This window comes from Anomaloglossus baeobatrachus, chromosome 2 (genome assembly GCF_048569485.1).
Source record: "Anomaloglossus baeobatrachus isolate aAnoBae1 chromosome 2, aAnoBae1.hap1, whole genome shotgun sequence".
In the NCBI taxonomy this organism is placed as follows: Eukaryota; Metazoa; Chordata; class Amphibia; order Anura; family Aromobatidae; genus Anomaloglossus; species Anomaloglossus baeobatrachus.
The window spans coordinates 233,257,134-233,284,588 of NC_134354.1; the positions used below are offsets into that span (position 1 = coordinate 233,257,134).

At 48.5% G+C, this 27,455-nt stretch overlaps 1 protein-coding gene across 1 annotated transcript in view; it reads right to left on the reverse strand.

Moving 5' to 3' along the window:
• RAB7B (RAB7B, member RAS oncogene family) overlaps window positions 1-27,449 on the reverse strand; it is a 66,403-nt gene extending 38,954 nt beyond the window's left edge. Inside the window, exons 1-4 of the mRNA XM_075335703.1 lie at window positions 27,419-27,449; window positions 14,999-15,057; window positions 12,465-12,591; window positions 248-463 (exon numbers count right to left, since the gene is read on the reverse strand). Coding sequence (XP_075191818.1) covers window positions 248-463; window positions 12,465-12,591; window positions 14,999-15,051 — 396 coding nt within the window. The 5' untranslated portion in view covers window positions 15,052-15,057; window positions 27,419-27,449. The remainder of the gene's footprint in view (window positions 1-247; window positions 464-12,464; window positions 12,592-14,998; window positions 15,058-27,418) is intronic.
• Window positions 27,450-27,455: the final 6 nt, after the last annotated feature.

Here is a 27,455-nt window from a genome sequence, read left to right on the forward strand (position 1 = left end):
TCAGATAAATCCGCAAGTTTTCCGTGGCAAATTCCACGGGTACATAGTCCCGTGGGCACATGGATCACCAATGGCAGCAGGCTAAATAAGAACAGGTTGCTCCTTCTGCACTACTTACTGCATACCTGGAGCCCTCTTGCCTTCACCTGTACCAGTGTTTGGTTGCAATGAGAGCCTAAAATATCAAAACGTTAAATGACTTTGCGTATATAATGTCTTCTTACCACAACAGATAGCATATCCTTACCTGCCGATCGTCCAAGTCAATCTTGTTACCTAAAATAATTATAGGGAAATTAGAGACAGTAGTCTGAATTTTATCCATAAAGTCCGCCCTCCAAGTGTCAAGAGTTGAAAAAGATTCTTCATCTGTGACATCAAAGACCAGAAGACAACCATCAGAGCCTTTGTAGAAGGAGGACACCAAAGACCGAAATCGCTCTTGTCCACCTGTGTCCCAGATCTATGAAAGAGAATATATCTGTTTACAGATAGCACTCATACCTACAGTATAAATGTGAATAGGGTCATTCATACATCTGCAGTTTTTCACAGACAGAGAGTTCTACACAAAATCTTGGAGGCCTGTCCGATTTTGATCAGAGTATTGGATTAATATCAGCAATACAATTCTATGGGTCCATGAAAAAAATTCAGTATCCAAGTGCAGTCCAATTTTCACAAAGTAACAGATAAATCAAAATCGCTGATAATATTCGGTCCGTTTTTTTCATACGTGAAAAAAACTGACATCTGAAAGAGCCCTTCTTCTCAAATAATACAAAACGTTTGGTTATTGCCACTGAATTGTTAAAGGGCATGTCCACAAGTGAACAGAACCTAAAAATGTATATGTTATGTAACTTAGTAAAAGATCTGATATACAGTTGAACCTTGGTTTACGAGAACAATCCGTTCTGGGAGTGTGCTTGAAAACTCATCTACTCATGTTACTCATCTAGCAAAGCAAAATTTCCCATAGGAAATAATTCAAACTCAGACAATTCGTTCCACAACTTGTGCAATGTCCCATCCTGGTCCCCTATTGTGCCATTCCACACACGCACAAACAGGCACAAACACACACACACACACACACACACACACATATTTGTCACGCTCCCCGGGTCCCGACGTCGTTTCTCACTCACCGCTCCTGTCCACGGGTCTCCTGCCTCCAGCCACACGTCCTCCTCGGCACCGCTCCCTGCTCTGGCCTCCGGCACCCGGGCGTCACGCATGTGCATTAGGGCGCGCGCGCGGTCACTGACTTCCTCTTAAAGGCCCTGCACTCCCTAAACAGGATATTACATCAGTCAGGGTCAGGTATATTAGGAGCTCCCTGCCTGGAGGGCGTCGCCTGTTCGTCGTGTTTCTGTAAGCTAGGTGTTCAGGTCTCCTAGTGCCTTGCCTCGCTCTAACCCTGTGTCTTCCACAGAGCCAGCCCTGCCACCTTAACCTGGTCCTGACTGCGGATTGCCCAGGAAGTCCTCCGGTGACTGTCGGCTGTGAATCCCATCATCTGCCTTCAGCCTGAACCTGTCTCCGATCCCCGACTTCACCTGGTGACCTCTGCCCTCACGTCCAGCAGGATACAGATCTCGCCTGATGTTTCTACCTGGTACCTGAACCTGGTCTCCGTCATCTGCATTGCCTCCAGGAACTCTGTGACTCTAGAGACATCTTGCTACCAGTCCCCTGAAGGACGCTGACCCAGTACCATTAGTGCTCCGGCAACCGTGCACCTAGGCCCTCTAGTGGGGTGACCGGACAGTCCCTGTATAGGGGTTAGCTCTGTGTTGCCTCACTGGGGGAGTCCGGTGCACGGCCCAGAGGATCCACCACCCGGGCATCACAGAACGAACAGGCCATGGATCCCGCCGAAGCACTAGCATCCCAACTGGCCGGATTGCAGCAGGAGCTGGTACGTCAGCGAGAGACCCAATCCCGTATGTTGGCCTTCATGACGTCAGTGGACACCTGCCTGAACACACTGCAATCCACAGCCACGTCCCTGTCCACTTCCGCCACATCCACGGCTTCCGTAGGGACAACGTCTGCGACCTCGCAACTGAGACTAGCCTCTCCGCCTCGGTTTGCCGGGGACCCCAAGAACTGCCGTGGGTTCTTGAACCAGTGCTCGCTGCACTTCAAACTGCTCCCACATCTCTTCGCCTCCGACCAAGCTGAGGTTGCCTTCGTCATGTCTCATCTGGAGGGTGAAGCACTGGCATGGATGAACCCCTTGTGGGAGAGGGAAGATCCAGTAACCACCAACATCCAGGACTTCCTGCACGCCTTCCGCACCGCGTTCGATGAACCCGGACGTGCTTCTTCATCCGCCTCATCCCTCCTTAGGCTACGCCAAGGAACTTTGACAGTTGGTCAGTATGCCATCCGGTTCCGCACGCTGGCATCTGAGTTGGGGTGGAACAATGAAGCCTTGACTGCCGCCTTCTGGGAGGGGCTTACCGGTCGTATCAAGGACGAGCTGGTCGGTCGAGACGTCCCCTCCACCTTGGACTCCCTGATCGCCCTCGCAACCCGGATAGACCTCCGCTTCCAAGAAAGGTCTAAGGAAATGTTCCGTGAGCGGCGCCCTGTAAGGCACTCCGCTTCTCCACAGAAGCCTATCCTCTCCTCATCCGGGCTGTCTGGCTCCTCCATCCATGAGCCCATGGAGTCCATGCAAGTGGACCGGCTACGGTCCTCCGAGCAGCGTCGAGCGGAACGAGCCGCCAAGGGTCTCTGCTTCTATTGTGGAGATGGCGCACACCAGGTGCGTGCCTGCCCAGCGAAACCGGGAAACTCCAAAGCCTAGGGTTGGTAGGAGAGGCCACCCTAGGTACTGGGAAGCTCTCTGACCCAGTGACATGGACTGTACAGGTGACAACAGGAGAAACCCGCTTCACGGCAGAGGCATATCTCGACTCCGGGGCAGCGGGTAACTTCATCCACCAGGCCACAGTTGACAAGTACCAGTTACCTGTCACCCCGCTGCAGACACCGCTTGTGATAGCCTCTGTGGATGGGAAACCCCTCTCTGATTCCGTCCTGTTCGTCACTAAACCTGTGAAACTGCGTATCGGTGCGCTACACACCGAAGAAATCGCCTTCTATGTTCTACCATGCATGTCTCATCCGCTTCTGCTGGGTTTACCCTGGTTACGGGTACATGAACCTACGGTCAGCTGGCGTACTGGAGAAATCATCCGCTGGGGCCCGTCTTGTCATGAGAACTGCCTCCAGTCAGTCCAGCCCGTCCGTCGTCCTCCGGCCCCGGACTCCTTACCTGGTCTTCCTCCAGCCTATTGGTCCTTCGCGGATGTGTTCGATAAAAAGGAGTCGGAGGTATTGCCTCCACATCGGCCTTACGACTGTGCCATTGACCTTCTGCCGGGAACCACACCCCCTCGGGGACGGATATACCCTTTGTCCCCTGCTGAGACCCGGGCCATGTCTGAATACATCACCGAGAACCTGGCACGGGGGTTCATTCGCAGGTCCTCGTCCCCGGCTGGTGCGGGCTTCTTCTTCGTCAAGAAAAAAGAAGGCGACTTACGGCCCTGTATCGATTACCGGGGACTAAACCAGATCACGGTAAAAAACAAATACCCCCTGCCTCTCATCCCTGAACTCTTCGATCGGCTCCGGGGGGCCCGTATATTCACCAAATTGGATCTCCGTGGGGCCTACAACCTGGTTCGCATACGCTCCGGAGACGAGTGGAAGACCGCCTTCAACACCCGGGACGGACACTATGAATATTGCGTGATGCCCTTCGGTCTTTGCAATGCCCCAGCAGTCTTCCAGGAGCTGGTGAACGACGTATTCAGGGACCTCCTCTACGTCTGTGTAGTCGTATATCTGGATGACATCTTAATCTACTCCCCAGACTTACGGACTCACAGAGAGCACGTGCAGATCGTGCTACAGAGGCTGAGGAAGAATCGCTTATACGCCAAACACGAGAAGTGTGTGTTCGAGCAATCATCCCTTCCCTTTTTGGGCTATGTGATATCGGACACCGGTCTGCAGATGGATCCCGGGAAGGTCTCTGCTATCCTCGACTGGCCCCCTCCTTCGGGACTAAAAGCCATCCAACGTTTCCTCGGTTTTGCTAACTACTATCGCCAGTTCGTCCCTCACTTCTCGACCCTAACTGCTCCGCTCTCCGCCCTGACCAAGAAGGGGGCCAATCCGAAGGCTTGGACACCCGAGGCCGAAGCCGCCTTCTGCTCTCTGAAGCGGTCCTTTGCTTCTTCTCCCGTCCTTCACCGTCCTGAGTTGAACCACCAATTCACCCTGGAGGTTGACGCCTCCTCCGCAGGGGCAGGAGCCGTACTTATGCAGAAATCCGCCACCGGGAAGATGGTCACCTGCGGCTTCTTCTCCAAGGTCTTCTCAGCCCCAGAACGCAATTATACCATTGGTGATCGAGAGCTCCTGGCCGTTAAGATGGCGTTGGAGGAATGGCGATATCTCCTGGAGGGAGCGGTTTACCCAGTGATCATCTATACTGACCACAAAAACCTGGAGTATATACGCTCCGCTCAAAGGCTGAACCCGCGCCAAGCACGTTGGTCTCTCTTCTTCGCCAGGTTTGATTTTCAGCTACACTATCGGCCTGCGGACAAGAACGTACGGGCAGATGCCCTGTCTCGGTCCTTTGTTCCGGTAGACCAAGAGGAGGAGCCAAGCCAGCCCATCATCTGTCCTAGCAAGGTCATCCCAGTGGCTCCCGTCTCCCTGGCTCAGATCCCTCCTGGGAAGACGTACGTCACAGAGACCGACCGACTTAAGGTCCTCCAATGGGGACACTCCTCGAAAATGGCCGGACACGCCGGCCAGAAGAAAACCTGGGGTGTCATCGCCCGTCACTATTGGTGGCCGTCTCTTCGTACGGATGTCACCGCCTTCGTCTCTGCATGTTCCTCCTGTGCCCGGAACAAGACGCCTAAGCACCTGCCCTTTGGTCCTCTTCTCCCTCTGCCGACTCCTTCCATTCCATGGCAACACATAGCCATGGACTTTGTCACGGACTTGCCCTTGTCTTCCGGTCATACGGTCATCTGGGTCGTGGTGGACCGATTCTCGAAAATGGCTCATTTTGTTCCTATGGCCGGATTGCCCTCTGCTCAAGAGCTTGCGGACGCCTTCATACAGCACATCTTCCGGCTGCATGGCTTTCCTGCCCATATCGTGTCCGACAGAGGAACCCAATTCACCTTACGCTTCTGGAGGGCTCTCTGTGAACACCTGGGGGTGTCTCTGGACTTTTCCTCTGCCTACCACCCTCAGTCAAACGGACAAGTGGAACGAGTCAACCAGATCATGACCACCTTCCTTCGTCACTACGTCAATGTTCACCAGGACAACTGGTCCACACTCCTTCCTTGGGCTGAATTCTCTCATAACCACCAGGTCAGCGAATCCACCTCCAGTTCTCCCTTCCATGTTGTCTATGGTCTTCAGCCTTCTGTGCCGTTACCAGTCTCTCCAGCTTCCGATGTACCTGCAGCAGATGCCCTGGCCAGAGACTTCTCCGCTATATGGGCCTCAGTCAAGACCTCCCTGGGACATGCTGCTGCACGAATGAAGAAACATGCGGACAAGAGACGTCTTGATCCTCCTTGCTTCTCTCCTGGGGATTTGGTCTGGCTTGCCTCCAAGTACGTCCGACTCAAGATTCCTTCGTACAAGCTGGGTCCGCGGTACATCGGTCCCTTCAAGGTCCTCAGGAAGATCAACGAGGTGTCCTACAAGCTGCAGCTACCGCCCTCCATGCGGATACCCAACTCCTTCCATGTGTCCTTGCTGAAACCTGTTGTCCTCGGTCCCTTCTCCTCTGATGCCTGTCCTCCTCCTCCCATAGCCGATGATGACATCTATGCGGTAAGAGATATCGTGGCCATGAAGACCGTCAGGGGACGGCAGTACTTCCTGGTCGATTGGGCAGGTTATGGTCCCGAGGATAGGTCCTGGGAACCCCGTGAGAATGTGGGTACTCCTCTGATTCGTGCCTTTCTGTCCCGGTTGCGGGGAGGGGGGCCTGGGGGGGGGTACTGTCACGCTCCCCAGGTCCCGACGTCGTTTCTCACTCACCGCTCCTGTCCCCGGGTCTCCTGCCTCCAGCCACACGTCCTCCTCGGCACCGCTCCCTGCTCTGGCCTCCGGCACCCGGGCGTCACGCATGTGCATTAGGGCGCGCGCGCGGTCACTGACTTCCTCTTAAAGGCCCTGCACTCCCTAAACAGGATATTACATCAGTCAGGGTCAGGTATATTAGGAGCTCCCTGCCTGGAGGGCGTCGCCTGTTCGTCGTGTTTCTGTAAGCTAGGTGTTCAGGTCTCCTAGTGCCTTGCCTCGCTCTAACCCTGTGTCTTCCACAGAGCCAGCCCTGCCACCTTAACCTGGTCCTGACTGCGGATTGCCCAGGAAGTCCTCCGGTGACTGTCGGCTGTGAATCCCATCATCTGCCTTCAGCCTGAACCTGTCTCCGATCCCCGACTTCACCTGGTGACCTCTGCCCTCACGTCCAGCAGGATCCAGATCTCGCCTGATGTTTCTACCTGGTACCTGAACCTGGTCTCCGTCATCTGCATTGCCTCCAGGAACTCTGTGACTCTAGAGACATCTTGCTACCAGTCCCCTGAAGGACGCTGACCCAGTACCATTAGTGCTCCGGCAACCGTGCACCTAGGCCCTCTAGTGGGGTGACCGGACAGTCCCTGTATAGGGGTTAGCTCTGTGTTGCCTCACTGGGGGAGTCCGGTGCACGGCCCAGAGGATCCACCACCCGGGCATCACAATATTATGCTCACCTTACCCTCCGTTCCCTCAGCGGCCTCCTGGTTCTTGAAGTCCGCAGGTATGTGTATCTGGTCCCCATCGTGACAGCAGCAGACATCATTCGCAGGAGCCGCTTGCCTCTAATTGGTCAGCGCGCTGCCTTTGAGAAGCACTGACAGCAGAAGCTCCTGCATCGTCGCGATGGTTACCGGATAGATAAACCTGCGGACTACAAGAACCAGGAGGCCGTCAAGGTAATGGAGGGTAAGGTGAGCATAATATGTATGTGTGTGTGTGCGTGTTTGTACGGGCTGTAAGAGCGGGTCAGAGGGCGGTGAAAGTACGGAACCGGAAGTGTATGCGGTGAGTATTTGCTTGTACAGCAAAGCATTGCTCGTAAACAGAGTTACAAATGTACAGCAAGCTTTGCTCGTATAGCAAAATACTCGCAAACCGGGTTACTCGTCAATCGAGGTTCCACTGTACTTATCTTGTTAGGATCCAAAAAATAATCCAAAGCTGAATATACAATTTAGCGATGTCTGTAACATTTTAAAACTTTGTCAATATGAAATGCAAAGTTAGTCAGCATTAACTAAGTGAAATAAATGGTCTGGCTTAAATCTGATGTTACTTTGCCCTCTCTCTCTTAGACCTAGGCCTACAAAATAAAAATTGTCTATACATATTAAATAGCTGTAGGCCAAATGATTACTCATGTGACAGCTATCTCTCCCAACACCCACATAGAAAAAGACACTCAAATCAGCAAAGCATTCTGAATCATCTGCCAGTGGCTTATATCGCTGTGGAACTAAAAGATCGGTCAGAGGTTGAGATTCGAGAGACCCTCATACACAATAAAGAGAACCTGTCGGCGCGATTTTGCAAAGCAGTGTAAAGACCTGACGGTAATGGCGCTATATAAATAAATAGATGTATTTTGGGCCAAAAAATATTTTTGCAATTGGGTTTTGTTTTGCTTTTAGGCCCTGTGTCCACGGTGCGTTTTTTCATGCTTTCTGCAGCGTTTTCAACTGCACCTTTTTAGTGCCCAAATGGCTACGTTTTGATTTCCCAGCAAAGTCTATGGAAAATAGGCTATTCCTGTGCCCACCATGCAGTTCAAAATGCTGCGTTTAATTTGCATATTTTGTGGCAAAAACCATGCGTTTATAAAAGCAGCATGTCAATTGTTTTTGCCATTTGAGGTGCGTTTAGATAACATAGAAGTCAATGAGAAGCAGGGAGTAACCAAGAAACATCAAAATTCCAGCGTTCTACCTGCTTTTTAGGTGCAGAAAACATGCGTTTTGGACTATTAAAACGCATGCTTTTTGCACATCAAAATAATGATTTTATATGTCCCTTTACACACACACATAGTCCGACAATTTATGTTAAGAAAATTATCATTTTATTGCTATATTTCTGTTTTTTATTAAATAACCGCTATAATTCTATTAAATCTTGCTATTTTATTTTTTTTCATACAAATATTTGTGTCCTTTTTTTTCTCTTTTTTCATTTTGTTTGACTGTTGTAACTTTATTTATCATTGTCTTGATGTTCAAAACGCATGTGTCAAAGTGCATTTGAAAAAGCATCTAAAAAGCGCTAAAAACGCACCAAATACGCGGCAAATACGCATGCATTTTCAGCTCTAAAGTTCTGCAAAATGCAACTTTGGCTAATTCAATTAAGGACAAAACGTGCATTTAGAACTGAAAGTAGGGAAAAGCAACGTGGACACATAGCCTTACTCGCTCCTTGATTCTTGCCCATTCTTCTGTAATGTAGTTTGGGGCCATAAATCGGCTGAGAAGAGCTCATAAACAGACAAAGCGGTACGAACTTTCCTCTCAGACTTTCATAATGAGCTCGCTGATAGATTTTCAAGTAAGGCCTCATTCAGACTTTTTTTTTTCATGAACGAGAAAATCATACCTAGTTTAATCAGTTGTTTTCATTAGCGTTTTTTAAGAGTTTCATCAGTCTTTCTTTGATGGGAAAAAAAAAGTTTCGCCAGCTTCTTCTATTTGTCCATGAAACATGAACAGTACATGCATGGAATCTGAGTGCTGTCCAATTTTTTCATGGACCCATAGACTGGCATTACCGATTCTGATCAGAAACTGCGATCAATACTGGACATGTCTCTGCTATTTTGCATGGACCACCCAGTGCAAGGCAAAGCTGCTTTTCTATTGGACGAAGCTAACGAACAGGGGTGGGCACATGCTTTTCCATCAACCGCCACTTTATGGAGAGACGACTGATCAGTGTGAGGAAAACTTCACTGACAAGATAAAGTGACAGACATCTTTACCAGAGAATCCGGTTGTGAGCTCTTTATGACAGTCTAATATGAAAGTGTGCAACTCTTTTATTTGTCTTTTTCTGTGCTTCTTTCAGCTCATTTATGGCCACAGATCATATTACTGCTGACTGTGCAGGAAAAAATGAACCTGAAAAAGCAATACAGTGCAAAATATGTCTTTTTTCTTTTAACAGCCTTCAGCGCTGTCTCGTACCATAACAATTTGGTTGATGAACGCTCTGTAGGAAGACCGATCTTGTGAAAGCATAGATAGGTACACCAGGGCCTTCTCCGCCATTATCTTGATAGTATCAAGCCATCGGGTGGCTGTTGCTCCTCTTCTCCTTGTTCCTTCTATTTTTCAAACCATTATGTCCTTCTCCAGTGATTGCTTTCTTTGTATGATGTGTCCAAAGTCATTGCTTGGGAAATTCTTGCTTCGAGTGACATGTCTGTCTTGATTTGTTCCAAAATTTACTTGTTTGTTCTTCTTGCCATCCATGATATTGATAACATCCTTCTTAAGCAACACATTTCAACGGCGTTGATTCTTCTTGTGCTTTGTTTCTTTATCGTCCAGGTTTTGCATCCGTATGTTACCACAGAGAAGACCAGACTATGTACGAGTTGTTTCTTCGTTACCAATTAAATGTTCCTCAATTTGAGGATCTTCTTCAGTGGCTTAATTGTTCGTCTGCCCACAGCTATTCTCCTATTGACTTCCGGTGTCATCGCTGAATCTTGACTGATCATTGATCCGAGTAAGTTGAAGTCCTTTACAACTTCCAGTTCCTCGCCGTCCGTCTCAAATGCGTCTCCGTCCTATCTAACAGTAGTCAATATCATTCTTTTCTCTATATTGAGTAAGAGACCCATGTTTTGAGCTTTCCATCTTGACACTCCATAATAAGTCCTTAATTTTATCTATGCTTGTTGCTATCAATGTTGTATTGTATGCGCATTTAAGGTTGTCAATAATTCGTCCAGCAATTTTGATTCCTTCTTCCTTTTTGGCAAGTACAGCCTTCCTGAAAATAACTTGTACATATAAATTTAAGAGAAATAGTGACAGGAGCCAGCCTTGTCTGATGCCTCGCTCTACTTTGAACCATGCCATGCCACCATTTTCCGTACAAACTGTTGCTTCTTGGTTGATGTAAAGGTTCCTGATGAGGTTGATCAGATGGTTTGTCACACCTATATTCTTCATGGTATTCCAAGGTTTCTGGTGATCAACACAGTCAAAGGCTTTGCTGTAGTTGATGAAGCAAAACTAGAGCTCCTTGTTATATTCTTTGGCCTATTCCATATCCATCTAAAGTTAGCAATTACATCTCTTGTTGATCTACCTTTTCTAAATCCTGCTTGTTCCTCTGGCAGCTCTTTGTCAAAATAAGGCTGCAGCTGTCTTTGTAGGATCTTCAGTGGAATTTTGCTGGCATGAGGTATGAGAGCAATACTCCGATAGTTTCCACAGTCTGTAGCATCTCCCTTCTTCGAAATAGCAATGATCTTCGATCTTGTCCAGTCTTTGGCCAATTACCAATTGTCCATATCTGTTGACACAGATGTGTGATAACAACAATTGCTTCAGAAGACTTCATTAGTTCTATTGGAATATTGTCCCATGCACGTGCTTTGTTTTTTGACAGAAGCTTCGTCAACAACTTTGTTTTTTAAGTCTTGGAATGTACAAACCATGAAGCAAAGAAAACTTGACATTGTTAAAGCTGAAATGGACAGAACAGGACTTGACTTACTCAGAAAGAGTACATTGAAATGGACTCAAACTGGACATTTGCAGTCAAACGAACATTGGGTCTATAATTCTGGCAAAATATGTACTGAAACCACTAATTGCAAATATGTTGTTTAGGTAAAAAAAAAGGTGCGTTAAAAGGTGGCCAATCCTTTTAATTTTGTAGGACTAGGCCTGGAAGAGAGAGAAATAAGTCTACTGTAGAACAGGTACACTTTGCAGTGTATGCACCAATCTGTATAGTTTATCATTTGTTGGACCTTATAAGCATATGATATATTTCTATGATACTTAGGCACTGATGAAACCATTTGTAATGTTGCATGCTAGTATGACCCTCATGCTGGAACATTTCAAGTGCAGAATTATGAATTAATAAAGTATATATATATTTATGCAATAAAGTTACACAACTTTTTATAAGGATTCATTTGACATAAAGCCTGTCAAACAGTGTTTATAGGTTGACATTTGCATTACTTTAAAAGTAGTCTAATATAAAGACAAACACAAGTTAATTATATTTCTCTTTTTACAAAATGATTTTTTTCCTTAAACAAGCATTCTTAACGGTGCTTTGCACGCTGCGACATCGCTAGCGATTGCTAGCGATGTCGCATGCGATTGCACCCGCCCCCGTCGTTGTAACGATATGTGGTGATCGCTGCCGTAGCGAACATTATCGCTACGGCAGAGTCACACGAACATACCTGTGCAGTGACGTCGCTGTGACCGCCGAACAATCCCTCCCTCAAGGGGGAGGTGCGTTCGGCATCACAGCGACGTCAACGCGACATCACTAAGCGGCCAGCCAATAGAAGCGGAGGGGCGGAGATGAGTGGGACGTAACATCCCGCCCACTTCCTTCCTTCCACATTGCCAGTGGAGGAAGGTAAGGAGATGTTCCTCGTTCCTGCGGTGTCACACATAGCGATGTGTGCTGCCGCAGGAATGATGAACAACATCATACTAGCAGCAGCAACGATATTCAGGAAATGAGCGACGCGACAACGAGCAACGAGTTTTCACGTTTTTGTGCTCGTTAATCGTCACTCATTTGTGTTACATGCCGCGATGTCGTTAACGGCGCCGGATATGCGTCACTAATGACGTGACCCTGACGATATATCGTTACCGATATCGCAGCATGTAAAGCCCCCTAAACAAAAAATCGTTTTCAGGATGTTAGCGATGTTGTTCCTTGTTCCTGCGGCACCACACATCGCTGTGTGTGACACCGCAGGAGCGAGGAACATCTCCTTACATGCGTCCACCGGCAATGCGGAAGGAAGGAGGTGGGCGGGATGTTTACGTCCCGCTCATCTCCGCCCCTCTGCTTCTATTGGCCGCCTGCCGTGTGACGTTGCTGTGATGCCGCACGACCCGTCCCCTTAGGAAGGAGGCGGTTCGCCGGCCAGAGCGACGTCGCAGGGCAGGTAAGTCCGTGTGACGGGGTTAAGCGAGGTTGTGCGGCACGGGCAGCGATATGCCCGTGTCGCACAACCAAAGGGGGCGGGTACGATCGCTTGCGATCTCGCTAGCGACATCGCAGCGTGTAAAGCCCGCTTATGTTGATTACTTTCCTTAACTAACCTGCATCTTTAGGGTCTTGTTTTCAAGCTGGATGGTTTTGGTGAGTATATGCGCTCCCAGGGTATTCCTGTAGTCATTTCGAAACCACTTATGTACATATTGATTCAAAAGTGAGGTCTTTCCAGTTCTGTAGACATATAAGGAATCACAGCATTTTATTGTTTTGTTTTTTTTTCGTTTTATGTTGTATATTAGATTAGTATTTTTTGTAGGCAAAACACGGTTCCTGCAATTTTGCATTTTAAGGCTGTTAATTGTGCAGAAGACCTAATGTAATCCTTCTAATTACTGCTCAAGAAAATGCAGTGGCTGTTTTTCCGATTACTGTAAGGGAAGCGATTGAGGCCCATCCCTGACTTTGTGTTCTAGTCACTCGTACAAAACATTAGCATTCTTGCCAATAGTCCTGATTTTTCTAGAACAATTCTGATAGCAAACCAAAACCACACCACAAAGTGGAATTTGGGAGTGTTACTAAGTAATCCAGGGGGCAGGGCTTTAATGTTCCATATGTTTCATTTTAAATGTTGCTGCGTATACTATAGGGATATTTACTACAGTATTTCCTCAAGGAAATATTACGTGCAATAAATATGAAGGTCAGTTTCTCTCTGCCCTAAGGGAGGAGGTTTAGGCAAGAGTACTACTACCCAAGGCTGGGATTGCAAGGGGACAGTAGGATGTCGTAGCTTCCTCTGCGCAGGTAGAGGAGCAGGGGGTATTTCCACTGTAAGAAGGGACAAGTGAGCAGGAGGTGGGTTGAGTGGTAGCAAATAGAATCTGCTGGTTAGGATGCAAGAGTCGGGTACCTCAGCTGCATCCCACAGCAAGTGAACCAGGGGTTAAAAAAGAGGTTTAGCCCCTGGGAGGAGTTTTGGGAAGTAAGTCCCTGGAACAGGAACTAGTGAGAGGAAAAGATGACTGCTTTAAGAGGGGGAAGGTCAGACTGGAACCCCCTATGAGCATGTCATCATTGTCATCAGGACTGCTGGGCGAACATAGGGCTACATGGGACTCTGAGAAATGAAACAGAGCAGAGCTGGAACTCTAGGTGACAGTCAGGGTTGGACCAGCCTGCTGGGACAGAACGCAACCAGTAGCAGAAACAGCAAAAGAGTACAGAAGTATACAGGAAGAGATGAAGATGGAGAAAGGAAGAGAGAGGAAGGATTTGAAATTGCTGTAACCTATATGAAGAACAAGTAAAATTGTGTTTAATGCAAAAGAAACACTGATTTTGTTGTCTCCTTGCTTGAATCTGAACTCGGTGAAGAGAAGGAACCGAAATATCCTCAGTGGCAAATAAGTCGATGAACCCCAGATGTCCACAGGCCCTATAATCTGCCTGTAGGAGGGCTAGGAGGCTGCACTTAGGCACAACACAGAACACGACTACAGTGGCCCCTGTCTCCCCTGTTTACACCACAAACAACCAGAAATGATAACTTCTCAGCTTCTACTACAAGCATTTCCAGTGACATGAGGCTAGCTAAGTATTGACTTCTGATAGAAGGAATCTCCTCTACTACTTCTTCATGTCTCTGATTTATACCCAAACTCTTTTTCTCCTACCTCCTGTGCAGGGCATTGAAGTTTAGGTATCTATGGTTACGACCATGAGCAACTAACTGTCACTATATGAGAGGGCGTAACCATGGATACCTAAGCTGCAATGAAGTAAGAGACATGGTTATATCAGGAGAACTATACTACATTTCTAATTGGAGGGATTTGCTAAAATGATTATTACTATATATTGGTATAGGATCTTGAAGATGAGAATACCCCTTTAATGCTGCTCTGGCATTACTCTCACCTAACAAGACTTAAGCGGGCTTTACACGCTGCAACATCGCTAATGCGGAGTCGTTGGGGTCACGGAATTTCTGACGCACATCCGGCCGCATTAGCGATGCCGTTGCGTGTGACACCGATAAGCGATTTTGCATCGTTGCAAAAACGTGCAAAATCGCTAATCGGCGACATGGGGGTCCATTCTTAAAAATCGTTACTGCAGCAGTAACGAAGTTGTTCCTCGTTCCTGCGGCAGCACACATCGCTGCGTGTGACGCCGCAGGAGCGAGGAAGCTCTCCTTACCTGCCTCCCGGCCGCTATGCGGAAGGAAGGAGGTGGGCGGGATGTTACATCCTGCTCAGCTCCGCCCCTCCGCTGCTATTGGGCGGCGGTTCAGTGACGCTTCAGTGACGTCGCTGTGACGCCGCACGGACCGCCCCCTTAGAAAGGAGGCGGTTCGCCCGTCACAGCGACGTCGCCGGACAGGTAAGTATGTGTGACGGCTGTTGTGCGACACGGGCAGCGATTTGCCCGTGTCGCGCAACAGATGGGGGCGGGTACCCACACTAGCGATATCGGGACCGATATCGCAGTGTGTAAAGTAGCCTTTAATGTGTTATCTTAGGGCCTCAGAATTAGTTTGTAACCATATTTTGTAATTTACTCACTGCACTCATAGCAATGAAATGCCTTAGTATAATGTTGCTGTTTTTGTAAAATATTCTCTTCTCGATCTTACCCCATAGGACCAATAAGATTAATCTTCAGATCCACTTTCTGATCAGAATGCATGAAGAGCTGAAAGATGTGAAACAGACACAAGTGTATTATTAACGTTGAAAGTTTCAATATTTCTACAGTATATACAGTCAGGGCCAGAAATATTTGGACAGTGACACAAGTTTTGTTATTTTAGCTGTTTACAAAAACATGTTCAGAAATACAATTATATATATAATATGGGCTGAAAGTGCACACTCCCAGCTGCAATATGAGAGTTTTCACATCCAAATCGGAGAAAGGGTTTAGGGATCATAGCTCTGTAATGCATAGCCTCCTCTTTTTCAAGGGACCAAAAGTAATTGGACAAGGGAATCTAAGGGCTGCAATTAACTCTGAAGGCGTCTCCCTCGTTAACCTGTAATCAATGAAGTAGTTAAAAGGTCTGGGGTTGATCACAGGTGTGTGGTTTTGCATTTGGAAGCTGTTGCTGTGACCAGACAACATGCGGTCTAAGGAACTCTCAATTGAGTGAAGCAGAACATCCTGAAGCTGAAAAAAAAGAAAAAATCCATCAGAGAGGTAGCAGACATGCTTGGAGTAGCAAAATCAACAGTCGGGTACATTCTGAGAAAAAAGGAATTGACTGGTGAGCTTGGGAACTCAAAAAGGCCTGGGCGTCCACGGATGACAACAGTGGTGGATGATCGCCGCATACTTTCTTTGGTGAAGAAGAACCCGTTCACAACATCAACTGAAGTCCAGAACACTCTCAGTGAAGTAGGTGTATCTGTCTCTAAGTCAACAGTAAAGAGAAGACTTCATGAAAGTAAATACAAAGGGTTCATATCTAGATGCAAACCATTCATCAATTCCAAAAATAGACAGGCCAGAGTTAAATTTGCTGAAAAACACCTCATGAAGCCAGCTCAGTTCTGGAAAAGTATTCTATGGACAGATGAGACAAAGATCAACCTGTACCAGAATGATGGGAAGAAAAAGTTTGGAGAAGAAAGGGAACGGCACATGATCCAGGGCACACCACATCCTCTGTAAAACATGGTGGAGGCAACGTGATGGCATGGGCATGCATGGCTTTCAATGGCACTGGGTCACTTGTGTTTATTGATGACATAACAGCAGACAAGAGTAGCCGGATGAATTCTGAAGTGTACCGGGATATACTTTCAGCCCAGATTCAGCCAAATGCCGCAAAGTTGATCGGACGGCACTTCATAGTACAGATGGACAATGACCCCAAGCATACAGCCAAAGCTACCCAGGAGTTCATGAGTGCAAAAAAGTGGAACATTCTGCAATGGCCAAGTCAATCACCAGATCTTAACCAAATTGAGCATGCATTTCACTTGCTCAAATCCAGACTTAAGACGGAAAGACCCACAAACAAGCAAGACCTGAAGGCTGTGGCTGTAAAGGCCTGGCAAAGCATTAAGAAGGAGGAAACCCAGCGTTTGGTGATGTCCATGGGTTCCAGACTTAAGGCAGTGATTGCCTCCAAAGGATTCGCAACAAAATATTGAAAATAAAAATATTTTGTTTGGGTTTGGTTTATTTGTCCAATTACTTTTGACCTCCTAAAATGTGGAGTGTTTGTAAAGAAATGTGTACAATTCCTACAATTTCTATCAGATATTTTTGTTCAAACCTTCAAATTAAACGTTACAATCTGCACTTGAATTCTGTTGTAGAGATTTCATTTCAAATCCAATGTGGTGGCATGCAGAGCCCAACTCGCGAAAATTGTGTCACTGTCCAAATATTTCTGGACCTAACTGTATATTTAATAGGTGGGGTTTGAAGTGTTTGTATGTACAGTAACGTGATTATTGAATGGTATAAAGTGCACAGTAAAAGGAAAAGTCCTCTGTCCTTAGCATTTCACTTATTTAGTGGAGTCGGGGAAAAAGCCACTTCAACACACCAGCATTCTGATCAGTTTATTACATCAGTATTTGTAAAACAAAACCAGGGACGGAATCTACACGAGTTATGATAAAAAACAATTGTACCTCTTCCATGTTTTAGAAGAGGTAACTTAAGTTCATTAGGCAATCCAGTTGACATACATATTTTAGTTTTGTAAAAAGTATCAAATACCTGAACATATCCTTTTCTTTCCACTTTAGCTATTAATTACTGCAGTTATTTAGAGAATTTGGCTAAACTAACAGAGCTGATATCCAAAAAGGATCATCAAAAACCCATTGTGCGCATTATTTTTTTTAATGAAAAGCAGAAGCAGACTCCAGCACAGGGGATAAAGTCTGTAATATTATTTTTGGAAACATGTTCTTTGCACTAGGATCCTTTACTACTTTTCATAAAAAAATTATTAAAATTAGCTATAAATAGTGAGTTATTACTTTACTAAGGCCTAGGACACACGGCGAGAGAAACGGTGCGAGCGGATTGCGATAAAAAAAATCTCATTCCACTCGGACCAATATTGCCCTATGGGCCCGCTCCCATGAGCGATTATTTTCTCACCCCTAATCGGACTGAGAATACAGTCGCACCATGCAAGTCTATGGGGCAAGAGGAACATTGCATTGCTTTCGCGTTACACCGGTGTAACATGAGAGCTGTGCGACTCACACATCAGCCGGCAATGGAGGAGATAGGGAGATAAATCCCTCCCTCCCCTCCGCAGCGTGGGCCCTCCCCTCCGCAACTGTGGTCTGATCGCATGATCGGACCACAGCCGCATGACACTCATGACACTCGGCTCCCGCTGTGCTGTGAGCGTGTGCCGAGTGTCATGCGAGCACTCGCACAAATCCCCGTGTGGCCTCGGCCTTAGGCTGAGTTCACATGTCCTGTAGTCATTCGTTAGAACGGATCCGATAGGAAAACTGATACTGTATCTGCCAAATACGTTTTTTAACATGGGAGCCTGTGTCAATGGATCCATTAATGGATTGCTATTTAGCCATCCATTGTACTTGCATTTGTAATGGATCCGTTGTTTTCTTATCTATTATATCTATCTAATAGATCTGGTCTATCCTATATATCTACTATATCAGGATTATTTATAATATCTATCTTTTATTCTTATCTGGTCTATCTATCTATCATTTATCCTATCCTAACAGATTTTCTTCTATTGTATTCTATTGTACCTATATAGCATTTATGGGCAATGTGGCGCCCCAGGACCTGGTCGCCACAACAGCATTGCCCTCCCAAAAGGGTTAATGCTGAGCCTGGAGGTAATTGGGAGATCTATTGGCCAGTAAGTTAACACTCAACACAGTTCTCCCTCCGGCCAGCAGGGGGAGCTCTGAACCTGGAACTTCAGGGAGCATTCCTTAAGTCTGGCTGGAAGGAGGAAGTGGTGGTTAGTCTGGAGACAGGAGTGAAAGAGTGCAGACGCAGAGTAGTGCTGCCTTTGTAAACTGGGGCCTAGAGCTGGGATAGCTTGGCCCAGTGAAGCAAGGGGAGCAGAGAGGCACAGCAGGGACTCGGACATCGGAGTCTGTAGTTGCCAGGGCATAAAATCCATCCCTGGTAGCTGAATCCGGAGGGCAGGAGAGCTGTAAGCCCCCTGTCCCAGAAGCAATCTGAAGGTACAGCTGCATCCCAAGGGCCCGGTGTAGACTCCAGCAGAGAAGCACCAGAGAGGGCCTGCGCAGTCTACCACACAGAAAAGGGGACGAACAACAAGTCCCAGCAGCAAGAGGGCAATTGCAAACCCAAAGTGCAGTGTCCTAACACAGCAGAGAAAGATTAAGGAGTAGGCCTCATACTCAACTGGCCAAAGATCACCCCAGGCACTTCCAGGCCGGCCGGATCATCTTTACCATCTGTGACGGTCTCCCTGGACTAAGTTTCTGCCGAGTAAAAGAGGAAAAGGTAAAGAGACTACTGTTTGTGCCTGTTTCTTTCATTGCTGGTCGGCCCTGCACCGTGTTAGTCACGCAGCACCATAGACTTCCACAAACACCAACCGTGCCCCGGGCATTGCTCCACCTGTGGGGAGCAGTACTACCATTGCAGCCATAACATCATCCCGGAGGCCTCACACAGCAGCGGCGGCTTAGTAGCCGCATACCACAGGTGGCGTCACGAACACAAACTTTAATTCAAGCCACATATTCAACTGACACCCACCAGGGCTACGGAGCCGGGCCCAGCCACCACTGACTACCACCGGACTAGTCCGGTCCGGCACCGGGTGTCCCATAGCCCTGGGGTGGGCGAGTCAACTTTGGCGTCACGAACAGGATTTCGTGCCCGGTCACACCGGGTACTGTGCGCCTGAAGAACTGTGTAAAAGACTGTGTACTGGTTGTAAATTGCCGCCGCCATTAGCCGCGCCGAGCGCAGGAAGAAGGGGGGCGTGCCTGACAAAGAGCGCGAAGGGAGCGCGCTGTTAACCCCGCGCGACCCGGAAGAAAATTTGAAAAGTGAACGGAGCCTGGTAAGGTTCACTAAGGGGGAGGAAGATGTCCGACTCCGAGGGAGAGCAGGTGGCTGCCATCGCCCAGGGCGCCGCAGCACCGGCCGAAGTAGTCCCAGTCGCCGTCGCCCCAGCCCCCACTGTAGCGCCGGTAATGCCGATCACCATGCCGTACATACCAGGAGCAGAATGGCTGCCGCAGTACTCCGGGGAGTCCCATACCTTGAGTGACTTCAGAGAAAGCCTGCACAGCTTGTTCCGGGTGTATCCTCTGACTGAGAGCCAGAAGGTGGGCATAGTAATGGGACAGCTAGCCGGCGCAGCCCAGCGTGAAGCGAAGTCCTGGCCTGATACAGATAAAGGGACAGCAGCCCAGATACTGGCCAAGCTAAAGAGTACTTTTGACACCCGCACCGCAGCAGAGATAAAGATGAGATTCTTTGGGTGCAAGCAACGGCCCACGGACAGCATAAGGGACTATGCCTTAAACTTGCAGGAGGCCCTGAAAGCAGTTAAACAGGTGGACCCAGAGAGTGTACGTGAAGAAGACAAACTCCTAACTGAGCAGTTCATAGAGGGGCTCCTGTCAGATGCCCACAGGACCCAGCTGCGTATCCTGGTCCTGCAGAACCCTGCTCTGGACTTTGCCAAGTTTAAGGACCAGGCCATCAGGGTACTGAGAGAATCTACACCGAATGACCCAGTACCCCTCCGGCCTCTTGCTATCACGTACCCCGGGGTGGTGCCTGCAACACGAGCCACTGCAGGGGCTGAGGCGCAGTCCCTGGATAAGGATCCCACTGCAGAGCTCAGACAGCAGTTCCAGGAGCTGACCAAGACTGTGGCTGCCCTTGCCAAGACCGTGCAGTCTCTACAAATGACCCCCTCGCCTGCAAAAATCGAGTTGGCCTCCAGCCCAGAAGACGTCCCATGGATGCGACAGAGGAGGATTCCGCCGACCCGAGGCAGAGACACAGACCGGTATGATTCAACAGGACAACCGATCTGCCGCCACTGCAACCAGGCGGGCCACATTGCACGACGCTGTCCTTTAAACGGGCCGAGCCTGGGGCCAGGAGCCAACCCCCAGGTGTGAGGAAGCCCGGCTCAAACCCCAGCCGCAGCAAGTATGTGGGAGGACGCCCGGTCCTTCCCATTGTGCTGGATGGGATCCCTTTGAATGCCCTCCTGGATACGGGGTCCCAGGTAACAACCATCCCCCACAAACTGTACAAAAGATATTGGGCTGATTCAGACATTGACCATGGCCCAGATGATGATTTAACGATTGTGGCCAGTAATGGTCAGCCCTTACCTCAAATTGGGTACAAAGAAGTAACCATTAAAGTGGGGCGGGTGGAATTGCCATGTCAGGGGATGATAATTGTAGATATAGATCGCAAAGAATCTGACCCACTGCTAACCCTTGGTACAAATGTGATAGAAAATTGTATTGCCGAAGTGATAATTTTGTTGCAACAGGCGTCTGAAACTGCCAGCTCCGGGCAGCAGCGTGTCCTACAGAGGGAGATCAGAGCCCTGATGAGGAGGCAGCAAGTAGAGCTAGCCGGAGGAGAAATTGGCAGTGTGAGGGTAAGTGACCCCCTCCCCATTGTAATACCCCCAAGAAGTGAAATGTTGATATGGTGTCGGGCAGCAATAGGCCTCAAGGGTCAGGATTACCATGCCTTGGTAGAACCAGTGTATTCAGACAGTAGGCCTGGAGTCCTGATAGCCAGAGGGGTAGCGGACGTCCGCAAGGGGAGAGTGCCCGTCCGTGTCCTGAATTGTGGGGAGGAGGAGGCCAAATTGCCCCGGTACGCCACTGTAGCAAAACTGTACACTGTCAGTAACAATACCATTAAAGCAGTGGAACCCTTGATCCCGTCCGACCAGGCGGAAGACAATGGCTCCAAGGGGCAGCCGGAAGACTGGTGCCAAAAATTACATGTAGGCACCGACTCCACCCCCTCGCACCAAAAGCATGGGGTTTACCGGGTGGTACAGGAGTACGAGCGGGTCTTCAGCAAACACCCCCTAGATTTTGGGCAGGTGAAAGGGGTTAAACATCAAATCCCCACGGGTGATCATCATCCCATTAAAGAGAGATACCGCCCTGTACCCCCCGCACAGTATCAGTGTGCCAAGGAAATGTTACGGGAAATGAAGGAGGCTGGGGTTATCAGAGATAGTTGTAGCCCCTGGGCAGCTCCACTAGTGCTCGTAAAGAAAAAAGATGGTACAATGAGAATGTGTGTAGATTACAGGCAAATTAACCGCATTACACATAAAGATGCTTATCCACTGCCCAGAATAGAGGAGTCACTAACAGCCTTAAAGTCAGCTAACTATTTCTCCACCTTGGATCTCACCAGTGGGTATTGGCAGGTTCCCGTGGCAGAGGCGGACAAGGAGAAGACTGCATTCACGACACCAATGGGCCTCTGTGAGTTCAATTGTATGCCATTCGGGCTCTGCAACGCCCCAGGGACATTCCAAAGGTTGATGGAGTGCTGCTTGGGCCACCACAACTTTGAAACCGTGCTGTTGTACCTGGATGACGTAATAGTCTACTCCAAGACTTATGAGGACCACCTGAAGCACTTAGCAGAAGTGTTTGAATCCTTGTCGAAATATGGCCTGAAGATCAAGCCGTCCAAATGTCACCTCTTGAAGCCAAAGGTACAGTACCTGGGTCATGTGGTCAGCGCAGAAGGTGTGGCACCTGATCCGGAGAAAGTCACTGTAATCAAGGACTGGCCAAGACCCACCACAGTGAAGGAGGTGCGGCAGTTCCTTGGACTGGTGGGCTACTACCGAAGGTTCATTGATGGTTTCACCAAGATAGCAGTGCCCCTTCAAGATCTCCTGGTGGGCCAGCCAAAGCAGGCTAAGAAGCAGAGCCCTCCATTTGAATGGAGCAGCCAACTGGAAACATCCTTTGTCCGGCTGAAAGGGGCTCTCACGGGAGAAGAAATTCTGGCCTACCCTGACTACAGCCAACCGTTTGTACTGTATACAGACGCCAGCAACGTGGGACTGGGAGCAGTTCTGTCCCAGGTACAGGGAGGCAGAGAGAGGGTGATAGCGTACGCCAGTAGGAAGCTTCGGCCCACAGAAAGGAATCCAGAAAACTACAGTTCCTTCAAGCTGGAGTTCCTCGCCATTGTTTGGGCAGTGACTGAACGCTTCAAGCACTATCTGGCATCGGCCAAGTTCACCATCTTCACGGACAACAATCCGTTGACACACCTGGCAACAGCCAAGTTAGGTGCGATGGAACAGCGATGGATGGCCCGGCTGTCTAACTTTGACTTTACCATCAAGTATCGGGCTGGCAAGAAGAATAACAATGCTGATGCGCTGTCCAGAATGCCTCACTTGCCCGAGTCTGGAGAAGACATGGATGAACTCGAAGAGATAGAGTTACCGGCTTTCCATCACCAAGGTGTGTCCCAGTGTGAGCATGCTGTGGGAGTGAAGCGCTCAAGCCAGCACGGGGTCTCGGTCAACCCCTTACTCCACCATAATTGGGAAGAAACACAGAACGGTGACCCGGCCGTGCGATTGGTCAAAGAGAAGCTAGCGCAAGCTGAGACCCATCTTGGCCCAGACGCTCCAGAGGAAGCCCAGCAGCTGTGGAAGGAGAGGGGACGACTGTTCACCTACCAAGGCAAGCTCTGCAAGAGATATGTCAACTATCGAACAAATGAACTTGTCTGGCAGATAGTGGTTCCGCAGAGAGATGCTCCAATGGTCCTAGCAGCGTATCATGATAACGCAGGACACTTCGGGTGGAAGAAGTTGGAGGCCCTACTCCGTGATCGGTTCTATTGGGTGCACATGAGAAAGATGATCGAGAAGTGGTGCCGAGACTGTGGCCCGTGTAACCTGAGGCGGAAAGACGATGCCAGCCAAAGGTCTCCCTTGCAGCCAATTGTCACAAAGCAGCCCCTGGAGTTGGTGGCCCTGGACCACGTGAAGTTAACACCAAGCCGGTCAGGCTATGTGTACGCCCTCACCATTGTGGACCATTACTCTCGTTTCCTGGTAGTAGTGCCTGTGAAGGACCAGACAGCCAGGACAGCAGCTAGAGCGTTCCAGGCATCCTTTTGCCGACCTCACGGCTATCCGGAAAGGGTACTGACTGATCAGGGTCCTGCATTCGAGGCTGAAGTGTTCCAAGAGTTCTGTAACATGTACGGTTGTAAGAAAATCCGAACCACACCGTACCACCCCCAAACCAATGGACTGTGCGAGAAAATGAACCATGTGGTTATTGATATGCTGAAGACCCTACCGCTGGAGGAAAGGAACCAATGGCCAGAAAAGTTGCCAGATCTGGTAGACCTGTACAACCACATCCCAGTGAATTCGACCAACTGCAGCCCCGCTTACCTGATGCGAGCCAGACCAGGCAAGTTGCCTGTAGACTTTGAGATGGGGACTGTGTCGCCTGAGGCGGTTCAAGAAATAGAGGATTGGGATACAGAACGGCAGCAGCGGTACCGTAAGGTCCAGGAGTGCGTAGAGAGGAGCCTGTCTCAAGCAAGAACGAGACAAGAACAGCATTACAATCAAACAGCCCCAGCAACTCCCTTAGCACCTGGAGAACAAGTCCTCAAGAAGAAGCGGAAGGCGCATAAATTGGATGATCAGTGGGAAAGCGAGCCCTACACCATTATCCCCTCCAACTTTGACAATAGTAAGGTATGCCTCATAAGCAAAGATGAAGGCAAGACCTATCAAGCAATTTCCCGAGACCGCCTGAAAGCGTGCCCTGAACGGTGCAGAATCCAAAGAGAAATGGAAGGAGTACAAGGAAGTCCCCAAAGTCAAGAGAAAGAAGGGGAGATGATTCAAACCATCCTTGGAAAGTTCCCCAAAACTTGGACCCGAATAAACAATGCCATAGTGGTACCAGTTTTGACGTTTCCGCAGTTGGTCGAGCCAGAAACGGAAAAGGTTCCGGATCCACCTAAAGAATCGTCCGCTCCAGCACGAGATGACACGCCAGCAGTGGAACAGGAGGATCAACCCCCTGTCAGTGGTGAACCTGTCATACCCTTGGCGACTCTTAGATCACAAAGGCAACCATCACGCTTACCTATGGGGGTTAGGCCCACCTGTAGTGCTGAGATAGAAGACGCACCACGTAGTCAGGGGCAAACACCAGAGCTACGTAGGTCCCAGCGCAGCACTCGGGGACAACCCCCTCTAAGGTATAGGGAGTCAACTGTATAAGGGAAAGAGTACTTATTAGAATGTAAATAGTTATGCAAAATGTCTGTCATGTTGTGTACAAAATGTTTTCTTTTTCTTTGATTGCGAAAATGGACAATTGGGCCACTGGACTATGGGTGGCCAACACCTAAATTGTTCATAGTTAGCACCAGTGTGCTCAACACCCCTGAAGAAAAACCCGTCCGGCGTGCATAGAGTGGGGTCATCAATGCTCTGACGCACGCCCAGAGCCTACGTTGGGGGTTTGAACGCGGCGGGTCCCCCATGGAGCAGTGTAATGGACACCCGGCAGGGAGCCACACTGGACTCTTATAGTAATGTTTAAGGTTGTAACGTTAAAGTATTTGCGCCTCCCATAATGGGATGAAATGTTCTAACATGTCATGTTTGTTTCTACAGTCCGGGAGTACTGAATTTAACTAAGGGGGAGTGTGGCGCCCCAGGACCTGGTCGCCACAACAGCATTGCCCTCCCAAAAGGGTTAATGCTGAGCCTGGAGGTAATTGGGAGATCTATTGGCCAGTAAGTTAACACTCAACACAGTTCTCCCTCCGGCCAGCAGGGGGAGCTCTGAACCTGGAACTTCAGGGAGCATTCCTTAAGTCTGGCTGGAAGGAGGAAGTGGTGGTTAGTCTGGAGACAGGAGTGAAAGAGTGCAGACGCAGAGTAGTGCTGCCTTTGTAAACTGGGGCCTAGAGCTGGGATAGCTTGGCCCAGTGAAGCAAGGGGAGCAGAGAGGCACAGCAGGGACTCGGACATCGGAGTCTGTAGTTGCCAGGGCATAAAATCCATCCCTGGTAGCTGAATCCGGAGGGCAGGAGAGCTGTAAGCCCCCTGTCCCAGAAGCAATCTGAAGGTACAGCTGCATCCCAAGGGCCCGGTGTAGACTCCAGCAGAGAAGCACCAGAGAGGGCCTGCGCAGTCTACCACACAGAAAAGGGGACGAACAACAAGTCCCAGCAGCAAGAGGGCAATTGCAAACCCAAAGTGCAGTGTCCTAACACAGCAGAGAAAGATTAAGGAGTAGGCCTCATACTCAACTGGCCAAAGATCACCCCAGGCACTTCCAGGCCGGCCGGATCATCTTTACCATCTGTGACGGTCTCCCTGGACTAAGTTTCTGCCGAGTAAAAGAGGAAAAGGTAAAGAGACTACTGTTTGTGCCTGTTTCTTTCATTGCTGGTCGGCCCTGCACCGTGTTAGTCACGCAGCACCATAGACTTCCACAAACACCAACCGTGCCCCGGGCATTGCTCCACCTGTGGGGAGCAGTACTACCATTGCAGCCATAACATCATCCGGAGGCCTCACACAGCAGCGGCGGCTTAGTAGCCGCATACCACAGGTGGCGTCACGAACACAAACTTTAATTCAAGCCACATATTCAACTGACACCCACCAGGGCTACGGAGCCGGGCCCAGCCACCACTGACTACCACCGGACTAGTCCGGTCCGGCACCGGGTGTCCCATAGCCCTGGGGTGGGCGAGTCAGCAACAGATCCAGTAGTGCATAATGGGAGTCAATGGGCAATGAATCCGTTAACAAATGGGTTGTTGGAACCATTAACCATTGACTCCCATTGACATCTATGTTTTGATCTGTTGGAAAAAAGTCCTGCATGCAGAACTTTTGGTCTGTTTTTAACAAGGGAACATTAACGGATTGGCCTTAGCAGATGACACATTTTGAACCATCCGTTAACAAAACCATCACTATTACAGTCAATGGGGAATATACGGATCCAATAACGAATCCGGTTTTTGCATTTTCCAATTGGATCCTAAAATGGATTGCATTACAGGACATGGGAACATTACTTAGGTGTGTATACAGAGCAGGCAAAATACATGCAGACTGATATATGTCCCATAAACCTGTAGTCTGTAATGTACTCTGGCAGTGGCACTAGGCTCATATTATGAGGCATGCAGAGGTATCACTAGTACCTGAACCCTGTCACTACCCAATATCAGGTCGATTTTGCATTGGGGTGCAGGAGCTATAATTTACACCTCAACTACATTTTTTGTTAATCAGATACATTTTAGTAAGTATTTTCCAAATACTTACAACAATAGCCAAAAATATGAATACACCACAACTACATCTACAAATAAGACTCTGGCCATGGATAGTAGACTGACAAATTTTTTTAAGTTTTTTTTTTAAAGTATAATCAATTTAGTAATATAGCAATTGCCTAAAATACGTATAAATACCCAGTTTTTATAACATTATACTAGCACCTTAATAACTTAACCCTAGAACGCGCAACCATAGAAATCTACCATAGAAAACAAGTCGCCTAGCAGGCCTGCGAGGCCCCAGGTATGCGTTCTAGGGTTAAAGGACCTGTCCGGTCAAGTCAATATGATGACGTATCCATAAGATAATGTCATCAATATGAGATCAATGAGGATCTGACACTCAGCTGCTCACTGATCAGCTGAAAACAACCGTTCCATGTGTTTAAATCAGAATGCTAAGACAGCAAATAACAGAGCTGATCAATGGGGGTGCCAGGGGTCGGACTCCCACAATCTCATATGGATAGGTCATCAGTATGCCGTAACCAGACAACCCCTTAAACGCAATACTTGCATTTCTTTCCTATATGTCATTCCTGGAAGCTGTGCCTCAACGTTTACACTTTTCTTTCTCAGAAACTAAGATCTTTAATCTTTAGTAGTTACGACACTAATAGGGATAAACAGTGCTAATATCAAGACTATTTCACATTATTGTACCAATTCTGTATGACACACTTACCTTCAGGTGCACATACTCTCTTATAAAGCTGTTCTTT